We start from the raw sequence: 17,432 nt of genomic DNA, 5'->3' as shown, positions 1-17,432 counted from the left end.
TTATGGATGATTTATTTGGAAATAGTGTTAGTTAGTATAGTTATTGTAGTATATATTCTACAAAAAAGAGATTATTCTGCTGAATGAGAAATTATGTTGTTTGATTAATACATTGTATTATTATTAGGCGTGGGGCTCAATTAAAACAAATAATCTAATTAATTAGAGGCTTTGTAATTAATCATCTCGGTTAATCACATTTAATCGCACAAGAAAATATTCCTCAAAGTGCAAATGTTTTTTTAAATTTAAAAGGGTTTTAGTGGGCGACAGAATCAAATAATAAACATGGACATGAATATTGGAAACTCAAGAAAAAAAAATCCCTGGGCAGGCTTAAAATGAAGCGCTGTTTTAAGTACTTTAAGTATATTTTCAAAATGGCTTTGTTTTTAAATAATAATAATAATTTCAACATAAGTGAAGTTTAATCTTCTTACAAAAATAAACATAAAAGGTTATTTGAGCAGCTTCACCTTTAAACTCTGAGTAACCTGAGCCAACATTATTTTGTACATTAGGCTAAAAGAGTGAACATAAAACATGTAGCTCCAAACCTCTTCTCGCTTTCCCCTTGCAGGACACTTTAAATCCTTAAAGTGGGTCAAGCACAGCAGCTATCTGGAGCCACTGATGGTTGAGTGTAGCTACACCTTTGTGAAGGCAGTCTTAAACTTCACCATGTAGTTTGAGTCATCATCAGAGACCTCCATGTTGTGATGCAGGTGGCAGAAAGCAGGTAACACCACTGAACATCAGACAGACGTCTCACCTCCAAGAAGCTCAGTCACAAACCTGTAGTAGACAGTTCAACAAAGTAATTATTAATCTACACAATAACTGTCAACTGTAGAGCTTTTTGAAGAAACAGTAACAATAAGTAAAAAATGGTTTTATTTACCTGCATGGCTCAAGTGGCTCTTTCTGTTGCCCCAGTCTTGTTTGCTGCTGGTGTAGTTCCTCCATATTAGCAGGGCTGTCTGTAATCTCATGTTGTTTGCTTTTCAGTGTCATAAAGCTGTTGAACTTTACTTGAAATAGGCAGCTGGAAAGTTGGATCACCTGACGCCAACTGTAGCACATTTTCTAACCCGCTATCTTCTCCCACTGATAGTGGTCTACAGACAGAGCAATCCATTTTGCGAGAGAATTTGTAAGTTTGTCCGATGTTGACTTGCTAATTTTGGTCCTGATGCCAGGTATTTCATCATGTTTCGGCTGCTGACACCTTTTCTTGGTACTGGGACTGCTAGCGCTAACAGCTCCCACAGTTTCTGTGCTCACTGCAACATGTTTTGCATTTAGATGATACCGTAAGGTTGAAGTGCTTCGGTGGTATGCAAACTCCATGCTTTTATCAAGGTTCCATTGGATAGTCTTTAGAAATGAAATTAGCCTCTGAGCAACGCACTTTCTTCTGATTCTTTGTTAGTGATGTGTCGGTCACGAACGAAACGGCTCTTAGAGCCGGATCTTTGACGTGAACGACGCGAGCCGGCTCCTTATTGGGAGCCGTGGTTTTTTTTCCCTTTCTCTCACTCTCTCTTTCTCTCTCGCACTTTTTTCCCGCTTCACTCCACATGCGAGCCTTGTGCTTTGCGCTGGGCAGAGGGGGGAGGGGCGGTAGTTACACTCAGTAGCACAGGAACAGAGCGGGAGGGAGAGAGAAAGAGAGCCAGGGACAACACCGTCACATTAGAAAGGTATAGTAATCATCCACAACTGAAAACAGTTGTGGATGATAAAGGATTCAGAAAGTTTATTCATGCAGGTCCATATGACAGAGAATGTGCATCTTCTTTTTGTTTTATATTTTAATTTATATTCAATCGTGTTGTGGTTTGTAGTGTTTTGTGTTGTTTCATTTTAAATTTGTTTAAAAGGAAAAAGCTGAAAATTTAAATAGTTAAAAGTTGAAATGTGAATAGTTTGTTTTTGTATTATATGATTTATTTATTACATTTTATGTGGAGTGAATAAATAAAAGTATATTTACGGTGGCCGCTAGAGACAAAGCACATACAAAACACAACAGAAGTGCTCCAGGATGCTAGGGCGCAGTGTTGAGCTTTTGTTACCTGGTGGCTACACAAGCCAGCAAGTACCAACGACCGGATTTGGTGTGTGGTAGTAACAGGTAAATGAACTTTTTTTTTTAATTATTTGAATATATATGAGTGCTTGTGTATAAATACACAAACAATACACACATGCTTTCATGCTTTCTATTGTGTAATTTAAGTGATCTAGGTAGCTCTGTTTTGGAAGTTCAGTTAACGCTAGAAATGTGTTTTGGAGTTTGTACCTGCTTTGTCTCTAGGGGCCACCGCATATATTTATATATAAACATATATAAATAAAACCACTTTTTTACATTAGTAATTCCTTTTGTGCATAATTTTATATTATTGTTAAAAATAAATTAGTTAAAGCAACAAAACAACCTAAAGAGCCGGAAATCCCATCACTATTCTTTGTAGCTCTGATGTGTGCATCAGTGTAATCGGTATACCAGGAAATGATGCATTGACAAACGTTCCTCTTTGCTTGGAATGCAAATATGTCAAGCCAGTGTTATTAAATGCGTTATTTTTTTATGCGTTATATTTTTCAAATTAATTAATCACAGTTAACGCTTTAAATTCCCACCCCTAATTATTATGCAAACATTGTGGTTCAATGTAAACACTGAACTCATTCATCTGTTACAGTGCTAAACCCAAATGTTTCTAGTTAGCATGGGATTTGGACTAAAAATGGCATGTTAGTGAAAAATTTATATTTGACAAAGATGACCCAAATAAACCCAAAATAAATGAAAACAAAATTGTTTTTAAATGATGATTTCATTTGCAAACAAAAACTTTAACCAAAGTTAGAGCAGTCTGACTATTCTACACTGACCTGTGGCATCAACGAGGCTGCTGCTCACCCTCTCTAAACCCTCGAGACACGTGTGCAGGAAACTCCCAGCAGATCAGGGTTTCAAACTCCGGCCCTCGAGGCCTGCAGCAGATAGCAGCTTCTGAAATAAGCCCAGCCCACCTCACTCCCAAACTATGCCACGTTCATAGTCACTTAGATCACTCTTGTTCCACTTCAGCAGCTTATACTGACCAAGTCTACATGCTTACAAACAGTTACACATTACACACTATGTCATGCTGATGAGATACTTGCATTAACGAGCAGCTGAACAGGTGTACCGAATGCAGGAGCTACTCAGTGTATTCATATCGTTCTCATAGACAACAAATGAAGACTGATGCAGTTAATGTGCATATCATCTCCTAAATAAGAAAACAATACAGTATTTGTGATGATTTTCTGACACATAATTTCCTCTGCAGCTCCACACAGAGATGGACCAGGGAGATAATGCAGTGAAATATACACTCTCAGGAGAGGGAGTGGGGTCTGTCTTCACCATTGACCAAATGACAGGAGATATACATGCACAGGTGGTGCTTGACAGGTCAGTACCTCCCAATAATAATGTCTAAACTGACTAAGCACCTGAAAACAGTAATATCTAAGTAGGAACCTAGAGAAGGCACATCCTCCCAAACTGTTTTGCAATGGACGGGGAAGTAAGACTTGGACAAATCAGAATCAACCTTTTTCTGTCAGAGAGATGATTGTGTCCACAGAGATGCTGACTTTGGCTGAGATTTTTTTTTAAAAGCACAAAAGATTTAAGATTCAAGGCGATTTTTTTTCCAAAAAACAGGCTGCAGGGGGACAAGCTGAGGCTTGATCAGCTTCAGCTGAGTCACCTGAGCAAGAATGTTTGATGTTCAAGACCTGAAACAGCTGCTGACCTCAGGAAACATCACTGAACATATGCATTAGCTTTAAAACTGAAGATGTGTTATTACAACTTTCTCCTGAACTGTCACTGCGGGCGGCCAGCCCTGTTGTTTGGAGACTTTGGGAGTCGTTGAAAAAAAGACCAATCATGATCAGCATCTGCCCTCAGAGTTTCTACCGTTGCGGCTCGAGGGCTTGTGTGTAAGAGAGAGAACCCATTCCACCTAAACAGGACAGATTCAACAGTGGCAGTTGTTTTGTTGTTGTTTTTGCTTTTTTGCAATTGCAGGTTTTTATCACGTTTACTTTTGTAGCTGCGTTGCCAATCCAGTGATCTTTTATTAACAGTGGGGCAGCTTTCCAGTTGTCCTCATCGGCTCTGCACCACACGCAGCTCTCTCGTCAGGTCCCCGCATCTGACTGAAATAGGAAAGGCATGGGCAGGTCCGCCTCCCCCGACACCACACCCTGAACCCACTGCTCCACCCCTCCCCTGCAGCTGAGCCATAAACCACACCCCTCCACAATTAAATAAATAAGATATTGTTGGATATCTTAATGTCACATTAAAATTCAGAAAATCATATAAAAGAAAGTTCCTCTTTGATATGATGATAAACTAACTAAGGCTACGTTCACACTGCAGGCGAAAGCGCATCAAATCAGATTTTTTTAACCCTATGCGACCCATATCCGATCATGGTGTGACAGTGTGAACGGCACAAATCTGATATTTTCAAATCCGATCTGGGTCACTTTCGTATGTGGTCCTGAATCCGATACATATCCGATGTTTTAGAAAGCGACTGCTGTTTGATGGTCATGTCGCATTAAATCCGTCTTTTACGTCACCGACACAAGACAGACGCTGATTATCAGCACCAGAGAAGACATCGTGAACACTTCCTGTCCATCCAGTGAAACTGCTGGGAAGACAACGCTGGAGAAAGGTGAACATTTTATTTGTACTGTATAATCTGCAGATTCTGACAGAAATCTGCAGCTATCCTTTGAAGCTCCGCTCCTCTAAAACAGCAATAAGGATCATTATTAGGTTATCTACATTATTATGTAAATAACAAAATAACTTAAAGCAAAAATTGGGAAACGTGAAGTCTGAAGTCTTTATATTAAGGCCATCAGTCACACATACTGTTGCTCTGGGTCTAAACAGAGCGCGTTGTGTGTGACGTCTTCTTTTGCGCATGCGGCCGCTTTGAGCGTTCACACTAGAGCGCGTTTGCTGTCGCATTTTATTTGTAGTGTGAACGAGCAGACAAAAAAATTGGATTTGATCAAAAAATTGGAATTGAGCATCAAGACCTGCAGTGTGAACGTAGCCTTTAATGATAAACTAAGCTTTGCACATGAACAACCCCCCTTAAGTATAAAACTGTGACTATGCCAATAAAAGTCTATCTTTATTCATGCATTTGCATCAACAGACGAGCATTTCTATGGACAAAACACTTTCCTGTCCCAAAGTTGAGTCACTACTTGATCTACAGCACATCTAATATTTCCATCTTCTTTAACAGTCTGTTTGGCAGCATGAGTGCAGCCTGACATGGAATCAATGCTGAGACACCATGAGACTCATAGCCTGGACACATAATCATATCAGTTAAGTATGTGCCAGTGAATTCAGTGTGTGTAAATTTAATACTTGATGTTTTGCAGGGAGAAAAAATCGTACTATACGCTGAAGGCCCAGGCTGTTGACGTTCATACAGGCATCCCTCTTGAGCCAGAGTCTGAGTTTATCATCAAGGTGCAGGATATTAATGACAGTGAACCTCAGTTCCCAGATGGACCCTACAGTGCCAGCGTCCCAGAGATGTCCCCAACAGGTAAGACAGCTACAGGCTCGGATGCAGTAGGTGGATGAAGAATTTAGATAGCAGAACTCATAAAGCTAAATGAAAGTGTCCTTATCAAGGAAAATATATTTTAGGTATAAAAAAATACACAATGCACAAAAATATATTAAAAATGAAACCAATTTTTTAGACAGGACAGTCTCTCGTAACAAGACCAGGTTTTTCCCAGAAACTTTTCCAGTTATCTACATTGTGTTTTAGACACAACTGAGCCAGCCAGCAATCTACGGAGATCTCCTTAGATTGCTGGCTGGCTCAGGTGCAGCTGAATATGTCACCCCTGGTCCGATAAGGTAGGGGATAGTGAATACTGTGAATGTAATTAGCGGGTGAAGTTTTTAAATCAACCGGCTCCACACATAAGCTACACACTGTGGAACAGGAAGCAATACTCTGCTGCAGAGAGCAAACACCAAGTGACAGCGCCACTGTCTCTCTACTGTGTTCTTCTTCAGTGCCATGTGCCAAAACAATGCAGAGAGGTTACCTACTCCCACAGAGCTTAATAATTCTACATCTTCCCTGCGTACCACTACTGTAGCTCCTCTGAAAAAGAAAGCCCGAAATCAGAAGTTCTTGATTCCCTGGTATAACCGTCAAGCATGCACCTTAAAACAGAAAACTTGTAAACTGGAGAGAAACTGGGATCTTATTTAGAAGATCATCATTTAGCCTGAAAAAACCAGTTTGCTGCTCTACAGAAAAAAACTTCTGCAAAGCTAGAACGTTTTAGTATCCATCACTGATCGAAGAAAATAAGAACAACCCCAGGTTCCTCTTCAGCACTGTAGCAGGCTGACAAAAAGTCAGACCTCTGTTGAACCAAGCATTCATTTAACCTTATCTAGTAACAGTCTTCACAAATAAAATTTGAACCATTCATAACCATCTCACAGACTTAGATTTATGTTTAGCTACTTTCATCACCATTGATATTCATTTAGACTCTTTTTCTCCATCTTTCTAAATTAACTTCAGTAATTACTTCCCCCAAACCATCATTGTGTCTTTTAGACCCCATTCTTATAAGACGTCCTAAAATTACTCACTTCTTCAGGCTATGATCAACCTATCTCTATTTATCAGATTTTAGGTTTCAGAGCTCATCACAGCACAGAAACAGCTTTAGTGAAGGTTACAAATGATCTTCTTATGGCCTCTGACAGTGGACTCATCTCTGTGCTTGTCCTGCTAGACCTCAGTGCAGCGTTCGATACTGTCGACCATAATATCCTATTAGAGCGATTAGAACATGCTGTAGGTATTACAGGTACTGCACTGCAGTGGTTTGTATCATATCTATCTAATAGACTCCAGTTTGTGCATGTAAATGGAGAGTCCTCTTCACACACTGAGGTTAATTATGGAGTTCCACAGGGTTCAGTGCTAGGACCGATTCTGTTTACATTATACATGCTTCCCTTAGGCAGCATCATTAGAAGACATAGCATACATTTACACTGCTATGCAGATGACACCCAGCTCTATCTGTCCATGAAGCCAGATAACACACACCAATTAGTTAAACTGCAGGAATGTCTTAAAGACATAAAGACCTGGATGGCCGCTAACTTTCTGCTTCTTAATTCAGATAAAACTGAGGTTATTGTACTCGGCCCTGAAAATCTTAGAAATATGGTATCTAAGCAGATTCTTACTCTGGATGGCATTACCTTGGCCTCCAGTAACGCTGTGAGGAACCTTGGAGTCATTTTTGACCAGGACATGTCCTTCAACACACATATTAAACAAATATGTAAGACTGCTTTCTTAGGGTGTGTTTACAAGATCAAATTATCTGATCTTTCTTTTTTTGTTCTCCAAAGTCTTGGCATACATCCATCCATCCTTCATCCATCCATCTATTTTCTTCTGCTTATCCGAACCAGGTCATGGGCAGCTTAACCCAGAAAACCATCTGCTCCCCAGCCATCACATTCAGTATATCTGGGCGAACACTGGGGTGTTCCCAGGCCAGCAGAGTGATATGATCTCTCCATTGTGTCTATCCTGGGGCCTCGTGGAGACATGCCAAGAACACCTTAGCCAGAGGTCACCCAGAAGGCATCCTAGTCAGATGCTCAAACCAACTCTGGCTCCTTTTGATGTGGAGGAGTAGTGGCTCTACTTTGAGCCCATCTCGAATGACTACAATGGTATACTGTCCTCCTCACTGTACCCACGACCCCATCTTACAATCTCCTGGGGCAGCAACTCTACCCTGACCCTGGGAGGACACTTCACCCTTTTCCAGCTGAGGACCATGGCCTCAGACATGGAGATGCTAATTTTCAATCACGTCACTTCACTGCAAGCTGGAGGCCACAGCATGATGAAGCCTACAGGGCGCATCATCTGCAAAAAGCAGATATAAGATTCTGAGGCTACCAAGTTGGAAGCCTTCCACCACTTGGTTGGATCCTGTCTGTAAAGATTATGAACCGAATCAGTGACAAAGGGCAGACCTTCCCAGGGAGGCTAAGGAGTGTTTAGATCTCCATGTGATGTTGCAGAAGTGTGTGAACCAGAACAGCCCTACAATATTCAGGAACTCGTGGCAAATGTCACCCACCCCTGGGGCCACCAAGGAATTACTGAATTATTGAACTACGTCAGTGAACTCAGTGATGGGCAAGTTGTGCCCATTTTTCCCACATTCTGTTTCCTTTATAGGAGAATTTAAAAAAAATGTCAGTATTGTCCTCTTACATATGGTGAACCTCAGTAGTGGTTCACTTCCACGGCCACAGACGCATAAAATCAAACGGGCTGCAAACATTTGTGAAACCTTGGGTCATTCTCTGGAGCTCAGTGAATTCCAGTGAGGTACCATTATAGGATGCCATCTGTGCAACAAGTTAAGCTGTGAAATTTTCTCACCACTTAATATTCCACAGTTAGTGATTAGTGGTATTATAACGATGTGGAAGAGAGTAGGAGTGACAACAGCTCAGCCACAAAGTGACAGGCCAAGTAAAATCACAGAGCACGGTCAGCAGATCCTGAGGTGTGTAGCACGCAGACGTCGCTGCTTTTCAGTTTCTAGAGAGAAACGTAATCTGTATTAACATAATCTGTGCAAACATGTTTGTGTTTGTTTAGGAACCTACGTGACACAGGTGACTGCCACAGATGCAGATGACCCCACGTATGGCAACAGTGCTCGCATTGTCTACAGCATCCTTCACGGCCAGCCCTACTTCTCTGTGGACCCCAAAACAGGTGACAGGACAGCAGCTGGAACGTTTCTGTTACAAAGCAAGAATAATTGATACAGTTGTACTAACAGAACTCAGACGTCGCATGAATTCAGTTCATTTCATGATACCTCACGAGTTTCTCCCCAGTCCTACCCCTGAATGATAAAACAAGCACCACAAAGACAAGTTACCATGGAAACGTGAGCTTTACGTTGTGACTGTTTCTATTGCAGGTCAATGTAAACATAGACCTGCAATAGAAACATAAAAGCACACATATAGTGAAAAAACAGCAGCTTTTGTTCCTGTAAAGACCTTTATTGGGAAAAAGCTGCCGGGCGTCCTTCATCAAACCGCACGTTAAACTCATTCAATTCAATTTTATTTATATAGCGCCAAATCACAACAAAAGTCACCTCAAGGCGCTTTATATTGTACAGTAGATACAGAGAAAAACCCAACAATCATATGACCCCTATGAGCAAGCACTTTGGCGACAGTGGGAAGGAAAAACTCCCTTTTAACAGGAAGAAACCTCCGACAGAACCAGGCTCAGGGAGGGGCGGGGCCATCTGCTGTGATTGGTTGGGGTGAGAGAAGGAAGACAGGATAAAGACATGCTGTGGAAGAGAGACAGAGGTTAATAACAGATATGATTCAATGCAGAGAGGTCTATTAATACATAGTGAGTGAGAAAGGTGACTGGAAAGGAAAAACTCAATGCATCATGGGAATCCCCCGGCAGCCTACGTCTGTCGCAGCATAACTAAGGGAGGATTCAGGGTCACCTGGTCCAGGATAAACTCATGTGTGAAGAAAAGTAAACTTTGTAGCTGCTTCATCCACCACTGTTTGTTTCACACAGCAAACATCTACTGTAAAGAAACAGACATTAATTAGATGTCTGTTAATTGGATAGCTCACAAAATCACTCATAGCCAGCACTCTTCTTGCCTCCTATTAATTTAAGAAAACCTTCCAAGTAGACAGAGTATTTCTATATATAATTCTATATAATTTTATGTTTTGCCTTGTTTTAGATCAAAAGTCAAATATAATAAGGTATACAACCTTATTATATTAGGTACGCACCTGCATGTAGGATGATGCTGAATAACCCAACAATAACGTTAATGAGTGTCCGGATCTTGAGTTTCACTGATTACTATGAAAGGATGAAAACGAGCACATACTCAAGCTTAGATGATTAATCATCTTCAGGCTGTTTAAATCAGAGTGCCATACATGTAGTCTTACTATTTACTGATCCTCTGGTCATGAAACATCTGAGCCTATCAGGTCAGTTGAATGTGAACATGTGGTCTCTGCACATCACACGCAGCCATGCTGGGTGGAGTCTAACATTTCTCTGATACAGGGCTTGCTTTGAACAGTGCACTGATGTCTTGATAGACCCTTTTAGTGGTACCTTGATGTTTAAGCTTGTAGTTTGTGGCCCAGCGCAGTGCAGCTTCTTTCTGTGGGAATACGGAGAAGCTGACCAGGATAGTGTGGGGGTTATGACCTTTCACTGGATCTGGAGGTCGGTCGGGGTTTGTTGGACTCTTTCCAGTTCAGATGACGTAGGGAAGACTGGGGCCCATTGTCTGCACTGATACCTCCAACATAAACTTTAGAGGGTCCCTGCCATGTTTGCTCCCTTCAGGGATGTTTAGTATACAGAGATTAACTCTGTGAGCGGTTTTCAAGGTCATCGTTCAGTGCAGGAGCAACTGGTTTTGGTCTTGTAATGGTGGATTTGGCTGCAGTCAACCATTCAAACTTTTCACCGTCACTGTTGTTTGTAACTCGTCTGGGGATGCCTGTAGCAGTTTTATGGGGGAGGGGGATCACTTTTCCACACAGGGCCATTTTTTCAGCCCTTAATAATAAACACCTTCATTTAGAAACTGCATTTTGTGTTTACTTGCATCATCTCTGTCTAATATTTACATTTTTTGTGACAAATATACAAAAAATATTCAAATGTGGGAAGCACTTAGATGCACTAAGGCAAAATTAGGCATAGGCATACAGTGTGTGTAGACTCAAGCCAGATTCATCTTTGTCTTTCTTCTTTGTTATAGTGAGGTCTAAAATGTTAAACCAAATCCTTTCAGGTATAATTCGGACAGCTCTGGCCAACATGGACCGTGAGGTGAAAGAGGAATACCAGGTTCTTCTCCAGGCCAAGGATATGGGTGGTCAACTGGGGGGGCTGGCCTCCACCACCATCATCAATATCACCCTGACTGATGTCAATGACAACCCTCCGCGCTTCACTAAGAGTAACAAACTCTTAGCAATGTCTAATTTCCTCATTGTTTAAAAAAATCTACTCATTCATTCATTCAGTTACGTTGGACTAATAATAGTGTTTAATTGGTTGTCTCTTTTTACTGATCTTTCTTACTCTTTAAGGTATTTTTCATCTTCATGTACCAGAGTCAGCATCGTTGGGTGCAGCTGTGGGACGAATTCAAGCCCAGGATTTGGATGTAGGCAGCAACGCACGGGTGGAGTATGCCATTGTTCCAGGAGATGAGGGCAACATGTTTGACATCATCTGTAATGGTCAAAGTCAAGAAGGGATCGTTGTTCTGAAAAAGGTAAATTCACCCTTTAGTGCACGTTAGTTGCTTTCTAAGTGCTTCCTGCTGCAAAGCATTGATCCATTCACACAGCACTTTATTTTATGTCTTCAAGCTGATGATGGAAAGATTGTTTTATGCTGATGCAAAGTTCTTTAAATCATATGAATTAGGCCACGTTCACACTGCAGGTCTTAATGCTCAATTCAGATTTTTTGATCAAATCCAAATTTTTTTTGTCTGTTTTTCACACTACGAATAAAATGTGACAGCAAACGCGCTCCAGTGTGAACGGTTCACGGCCCTCAAAGCGACACACGTGCGCAAAAGAAGACGTCACACACAACACGCTCTGTTTACAGAAGTAAAAATGGCGTCTACAGAGCGAGTAGGTGTTGTTGCAGCAGTCGATCAATTTCTGCACAGTCGTAACCGACAGAATTTTGACAAATTAATTAAAGAAAAGACACTGAGGAAAAAAAAGAGCCTTTGCTTTAACAATGGCCGCCATGCTTTCTCGTTTGTCTTCTCCAGAGCTGATAATTGGCGTCTGTCTTGTGTCAGTGACGTAAAAGACGGATTTAATGCGACATGACCGTTCAAACAGCAGTCGCTTTCTACAACATCGGATATGTATCGGATTCAGGACCACATACGAAAGTGACCCAGGTCGGATTTGAAAATATCGGATTTGTGCCGTGATCGGATATGAGTCACATAGGGTCAGAAAAGTCGGATTTGATGCGCTTTCGCCTGCAGTGTGAACGTAGCCTTAGACTGCTTCACAGTCACATTGTTAAATGTGGTTCATAGTTCTAAATGTGTTAAATTGTCAGTGAGAATAGAGAAACACTAACTGACCGTCTGGTCCATTGTAATTGCTGTCACTGGGGTAATACCATGTAAGGGACTATTGTACTTTGTACTGTATTCATTCCTTCATACTTTGTGCTCATCACAATGATGAGTGCAGGACAAACTCTCTGACATTCCTGTGAGAGATAAAGACACGGATGTGTACATGAAATAGACTGAAAACATTAGATAGAAAGCAATTATATGTAACCCCTGACTCACTTTAAATAGTTTAGAACAGCCAAAACTACAGACTAGGTTTAGCAGGATTACAATAGGAAATGAGGTGACCGTGGAGTGAAATGGCTGGAGACAGGAAATGAGCAACAATGGTTATTATTTTGTACAGAAATGGAAATTAAATGGTCTGTATTTGTATAGCGCTTTACTTAGTCCCTAAGGACCCCAAAGCGCTTTACACATCCAGTCACACACACATTCACACACTGGTGATGGCAGCTACATTGTAGCCACAGCCACCCTGGGGCGCACTGACAGAGGCGAGGCTGCCGGACACTGGCGCCACCGGGCCCTCTGACCACCACCAGTAGGCAACGGGTGAAGCGTCTTGCCCAAGGACACAACGACTGAGACTGTCGGAGCCGGGGCTCGAACCGGCAACCTTCCGATTACAAGACGAACTCCCAACTCTTGAGCCACGATCGGCCCAGTAAATCAGACACAAATTCCACAATAACAGCAGTAATAGTAATGATAAGCCAGCATAACAAAAATAACCTACTGAGCTCAGTAATTCAATTTTTGGTCATTTGTCAGGTCAGGATTCCTTATTAGTCTAGTTCTTTTTTCCTTGGTTTTGTGGTTTGTGTGTTACCACTTTTATGCCTCTCTTGAGGGAGAGATTAGTTTAGTCTGGGCACAGGCTCGCTACCTCCATCCGGAGAGAATCCAGAATCTTAGTTGCTTTATCACACGAACAGAACACCTAGCCAAAATGCCTGTCTCGTCTACCTTCCACGTGCGAAAAACCAAGCTCGTGTGTAATGGTGGTCCGGTGCTTGGAAGGCGGGACTAAAACCGCTTCCAACAAATGAAATGGCCATTACCCAATGTGATCCGTAAAAAGAAAAATAAAGTTTGATAGAGGATCACACTTCTTTCAAAATAAATTTGTCTTTTCAAAATAAAAGAGTGGAAATACATTTATACAAATAAAGAGAAAGCAAGAAAGAATAACAACAAAAGCTACTGGGTTACATACACTTGTGTGTAAAGCCCTCTATGTGGTTAAGTAGAGCAGAGAAGTGCTAGTGTATATAAGAACCAGTCAATTTATCATAGTTGTCATTACCTGGATCTATAGTACCATTAGAAACCTTGAAGTTGTTTTGTGTCTAAGACTGCATTTTTGATCTGCATAATATTGCTAAAATTAAAAACATGGTGTCTAAGAGTGATATTGAAAAAATTGTTCATGCATTTATGGATGGAACCATTTTGATCCCCTTTTAAATAATCCTAAGTCCTAAAAGCTATCTGTAAACTCTTCACATTGTGTTCATTGTATTTATTCCACAACCAGTCAAGGCAGGTGTTCATAAAAAACAACTACCCTCTCGGTGGCATCATTTCTAATTTGGTTTCTTTGACTTCGTCTACACCTCCATTTCTTTATCTCTCACAGGAAATGTCTGAGACTTTGTGTTACACCCCGGCTCTTTTTCAAGGGGAGGTAACATAAATGAGCCCAGAGACAGGGGGGCAGATTAAAAAAACACAAGGTTTATTACCACAACTGAAAACACATAGTGAAACGACTCACTAGGCACTGAGGCAATTCAAACAAAAAAACAACTCTCAAATATTTAAATAACACAAGAACACTAATAGAACACGAGTCATCTCAAAAAACAGAGGCTCAAAAGGCAGCGGCAGGAGGGACAGCCTACGTCTGTTCAAGAGAGTCGAACATGAGTGGAGAATCCTCAGCCTTTTGTACTCCCAGCTAAACGCAGGCAGCCGCAGCAGCCAACGGTGTGTGTGGACTGGTCAAATACTCGTGTCAGCCAAAAGTGTTTCTCTATTCTCACTGACAATTTAAAGCATTTAGAACTATGAACCACATTTGGTAAATGAATTGATTTTTATATAGCACTGTTCTATTCTCCCGGAGTACTCAAAGCGCTGTATAGCCTCATTTACACCCACTTCTAAACTCAAGTGTAAACTAACCAACATTCACACTCTGATGGATGCATCGGAGAGCAACTTGGGGTTAGTAAGGATATTTGGCATGCAGACTGGGGAAGCCAAGGATCAAACCTCCAACCTTCCAATCAGTAGCTGATCTGCTCTACTACCTGGCCAAGGTCTTTCTGTGTGGAGCCTGAATATGATACCTGCAGTTGTTTGGGATCTCTCCCAGTACTTTGGCTTCCTTCCACAATCCAAAGATATGCAGTTAGTGGGTTTTGGCTAATTAGTGATTCTAAATTCTAAAATAACACGTACCAGTTAACTTAAACTACAGGAGAGTCTTAAAGAGAAAAAGACATTTATACAGCATCAAATCGCAACAACAGTCGCCTCAAGGCGCTTTATACTGTAAGGTCGACCCTACAATAATACATCCAGAGAAAAACCCAACAATCATATGACCCCCTATGAGCAGCACTTTGGCGACAGTGGGAAGGAAAAACTCCCTTTTAACAGGAAGAAACCTCCAGCAGAACCAGGCTCAGGGAGGGGCGGGGCCATCTGCTGCGACCGGTTGGGGTGAGAGAAGGAAGACAGGATAAAGACATGCTGTGGAAGAGAGACAGAGGTTGATAACAGATATGATTAAATGCAGAGAGGTCTATTAACACATAGTGAGTAAAGAAGAAACACCCAGTGCATCATGGGAATCCCCCAGCAGCCTACACCTGTTGCAGCATAACTAAGGGAGGATTCAGGGTCACCTGGTCCAGCCCAATAAGTCTCTTGATAGGGTGGGGCATTTTTCTGTCCTGTACAATGAGATGATAAACATGTCAGCCGACTGACTAATTCTACATATACTGTGGTTTAAAATTCAGGAATTTGATTGGACTGTTAAATTTTAAAGATAAATGCCAGAGATTTTCACTCGTCTTTGATGCCATCAAAATGAAGTTCAGTGCTCCCATATTTGAGCACACGTAATAAAAAACTTCACATTGCAAAAGGGAAGTAAAAACATTTTCTTAATGGCATATAGTTTCATTTTACAACACAATTACTGTGAAATAAAGCATGCAGAATACTTTTTAAACAATCACAGTCACATACATGAATAAAATGTCATTTTTATTTAACTTTCACACTGGATTGATATTTTTGTTTGTACCGCAAAAACAAAAATATCAGTAGTTATCTTTTTAAAAAGTTCCCAGATGGTCCTAAAACTATACTTCAGAAAGTATTTTAGTTAAAATCACTGTAGACGGCCTGTGGGGCGTCCTCTCTCTGCAGACAGGAGGTAATATAATGATTGCTCTGAATTTTTTGCTTCATCTCAGTGGATTTCTTCCCATGTTTTCCAGACTCTTGACTATGAAACCCAAGCGTCCTATACTTTCAAGGTGGAAGCATTTAATGCAGAGCAAGATCCCCGTTTCCTCCATCTGGGGCCCTTCAAGGACTCTGTGACAGTCAAAATTAACGTACTGGATGTGGACGAGCCTCCTGTCTTCACCACGCCTTACTATTCTTTGGACGTGTACGAGGACACTCCCCCAGGAACCATCATTGGCTCAGTGACCGCTTATGACCTGGATGCTAGTAGCAGTGCTGTCAGGTGGAAAGCTCTTCACAGATCTGTGGAATTATGTCCACAGACTGTTTATTTTTTTAAGTATTGTTAATTTCCTGGAAGGCTGGAAATTGTAACGATGTTGTTCTACATCATAGTTTGAATTGGATTCTTGATCAGAATCTAAATTCAAACCAGTTCACCAAGTAACAGTTTAACCAATTAAGAGAGTTAATTTGTTAAATAATCAAATATGATTCCATATAAAAAGCACTTTAAGAACTCTGAAGTGAAACTATTGATTAATTACCACAAACTGCAGATCACTGCAGACGTATAACTTTCAGGCAGAAAAAGCTTTTAAAACCAGTCAGTAATATTTTTAAAAGTTCTTTTTTTATTTGACTGATGATTTTATACATGCAATTTGTTTTTATGTCTGGTTGAGCAAATTAAATTTCTATAAAAATGTAAAATGAAGTTAAAGTCCATGGACTGTCTGATGTGTGCAGGTATTCTCTGGAGTGGCAGACTGGCTCTGACAGCTTTTTTGACATTGAGACGGTGGAAGGAATCATATCCACTAATGAATACTTGGACAGAGAGACAGCTGTTCAGCACAATATCACTGTGGTGGCAACCAAACTTAGTAAGTATTCCACACCAATAACTACACACAACCACCAACAGTATTCTTGTGTGTCAGAAACTGTACAGACACTAACTGTGCAAACAGGTCAACAGTCATCTCATAACCATCTCATCAACTAAACAAATGTTAGTTAGAAATTCCAACATAAATGTTGAGTGATAAGTTATCAATGGGAGAAAACTCTTATAAGAAAAGTGTTCTTATCAGGGGACACAATATTCACCAAGACTGCATTTTCTTATATAGAAAATCCTGCTTTGCGAGGACCCAGGAGTCGATTTAGAATGAGGGATTTAGTATAATATACAAATTTAATTTACTTTTCAGATCTCACAAACGTAAAAAACATGAATCCTTCCTTTTTTCTTTTTTCAAAGCTTGTTCTTAGCGCTGCTGCCTCACAGCAATAAGGTCCCAGGTTTAAATCCACCATCGGGACGTTTAATGTGTCGTCTGCATGTTCTCCGTGTGGCTGCATGGGTTCACTTTGACTCTGCACTCCAGAAATGTACCAATAATTGTTTCTTCTAGCCAAAGAGTGTTTTGTACATGTTATATATTTGTCTTCACTGTATTAAGTGACAAGAAACAAATGCAGTGTGAACAAAACAGAACACTACCCCCTCACGATTCACACTTTACATTCAGTGATGTGGGAAAAGTGTTCCTCATTTTCTCTTTTTGTGTATTTTTGTATATATTAAATGTTTC

General features: G+C 40.8%; 1 protein-coding gene across 1 annotated transcript in view; it reads left to right on the top strand.

Moving 5' to 3' along the window:
• The window catches only part of cdh12a (cadherin 12a), a 38,500-nt gene that overhangs the window by 11,521 nt on the left and 9,547 nt on the right, over positions 1-17,432 (top strand). Inside the window, exons 4-10 of the mRNA XM_084913200.1 lie at positions 3,351-3,475; positions 5,491-5,660; positions 8,793-8,912; positions 11,011-11,178; positions 11,312-11,499; positions 15,861-16,114; positions 16,582-16,718. Coding sequence (XP_084769326.1) covers positions 3,351-3,475; positions 5,491-5,660; positions 8,793-8,912; positions 11,011-11,178; positions 11,312-11,499; positions 15,861-16,114; positions 16,582-16,718 — 1,162 coding nt within the window. The remainder of the gene's footprint in view (positions 1-3,350; positions 3,476-5,490; positions 5,661-8,792; positions 8,913-11,010; positions 11,179-11,311; positions 11,500-15,860; positions 16,115-16,581; positions 16,719-17,432) is intronic.

Source organism: Perissodus microlepis, chromosome 18 (assembly GCF_051167445.1).
Source record: "Perissodus microlepis isolate ML-2025 ecotype Zambia chromosome 18, ASM5116744v1, whole genome shotgun sequence".
Lineage (NCBI taxonomy): Eukaryota > Metazoa > Chordata > Actinopteri > Cichliformes > Cichlidae > Perissodus > Perissodus microlepis.
This window is presented reverse-complemented; position numbering and strand designations above follow the sequence as displayed.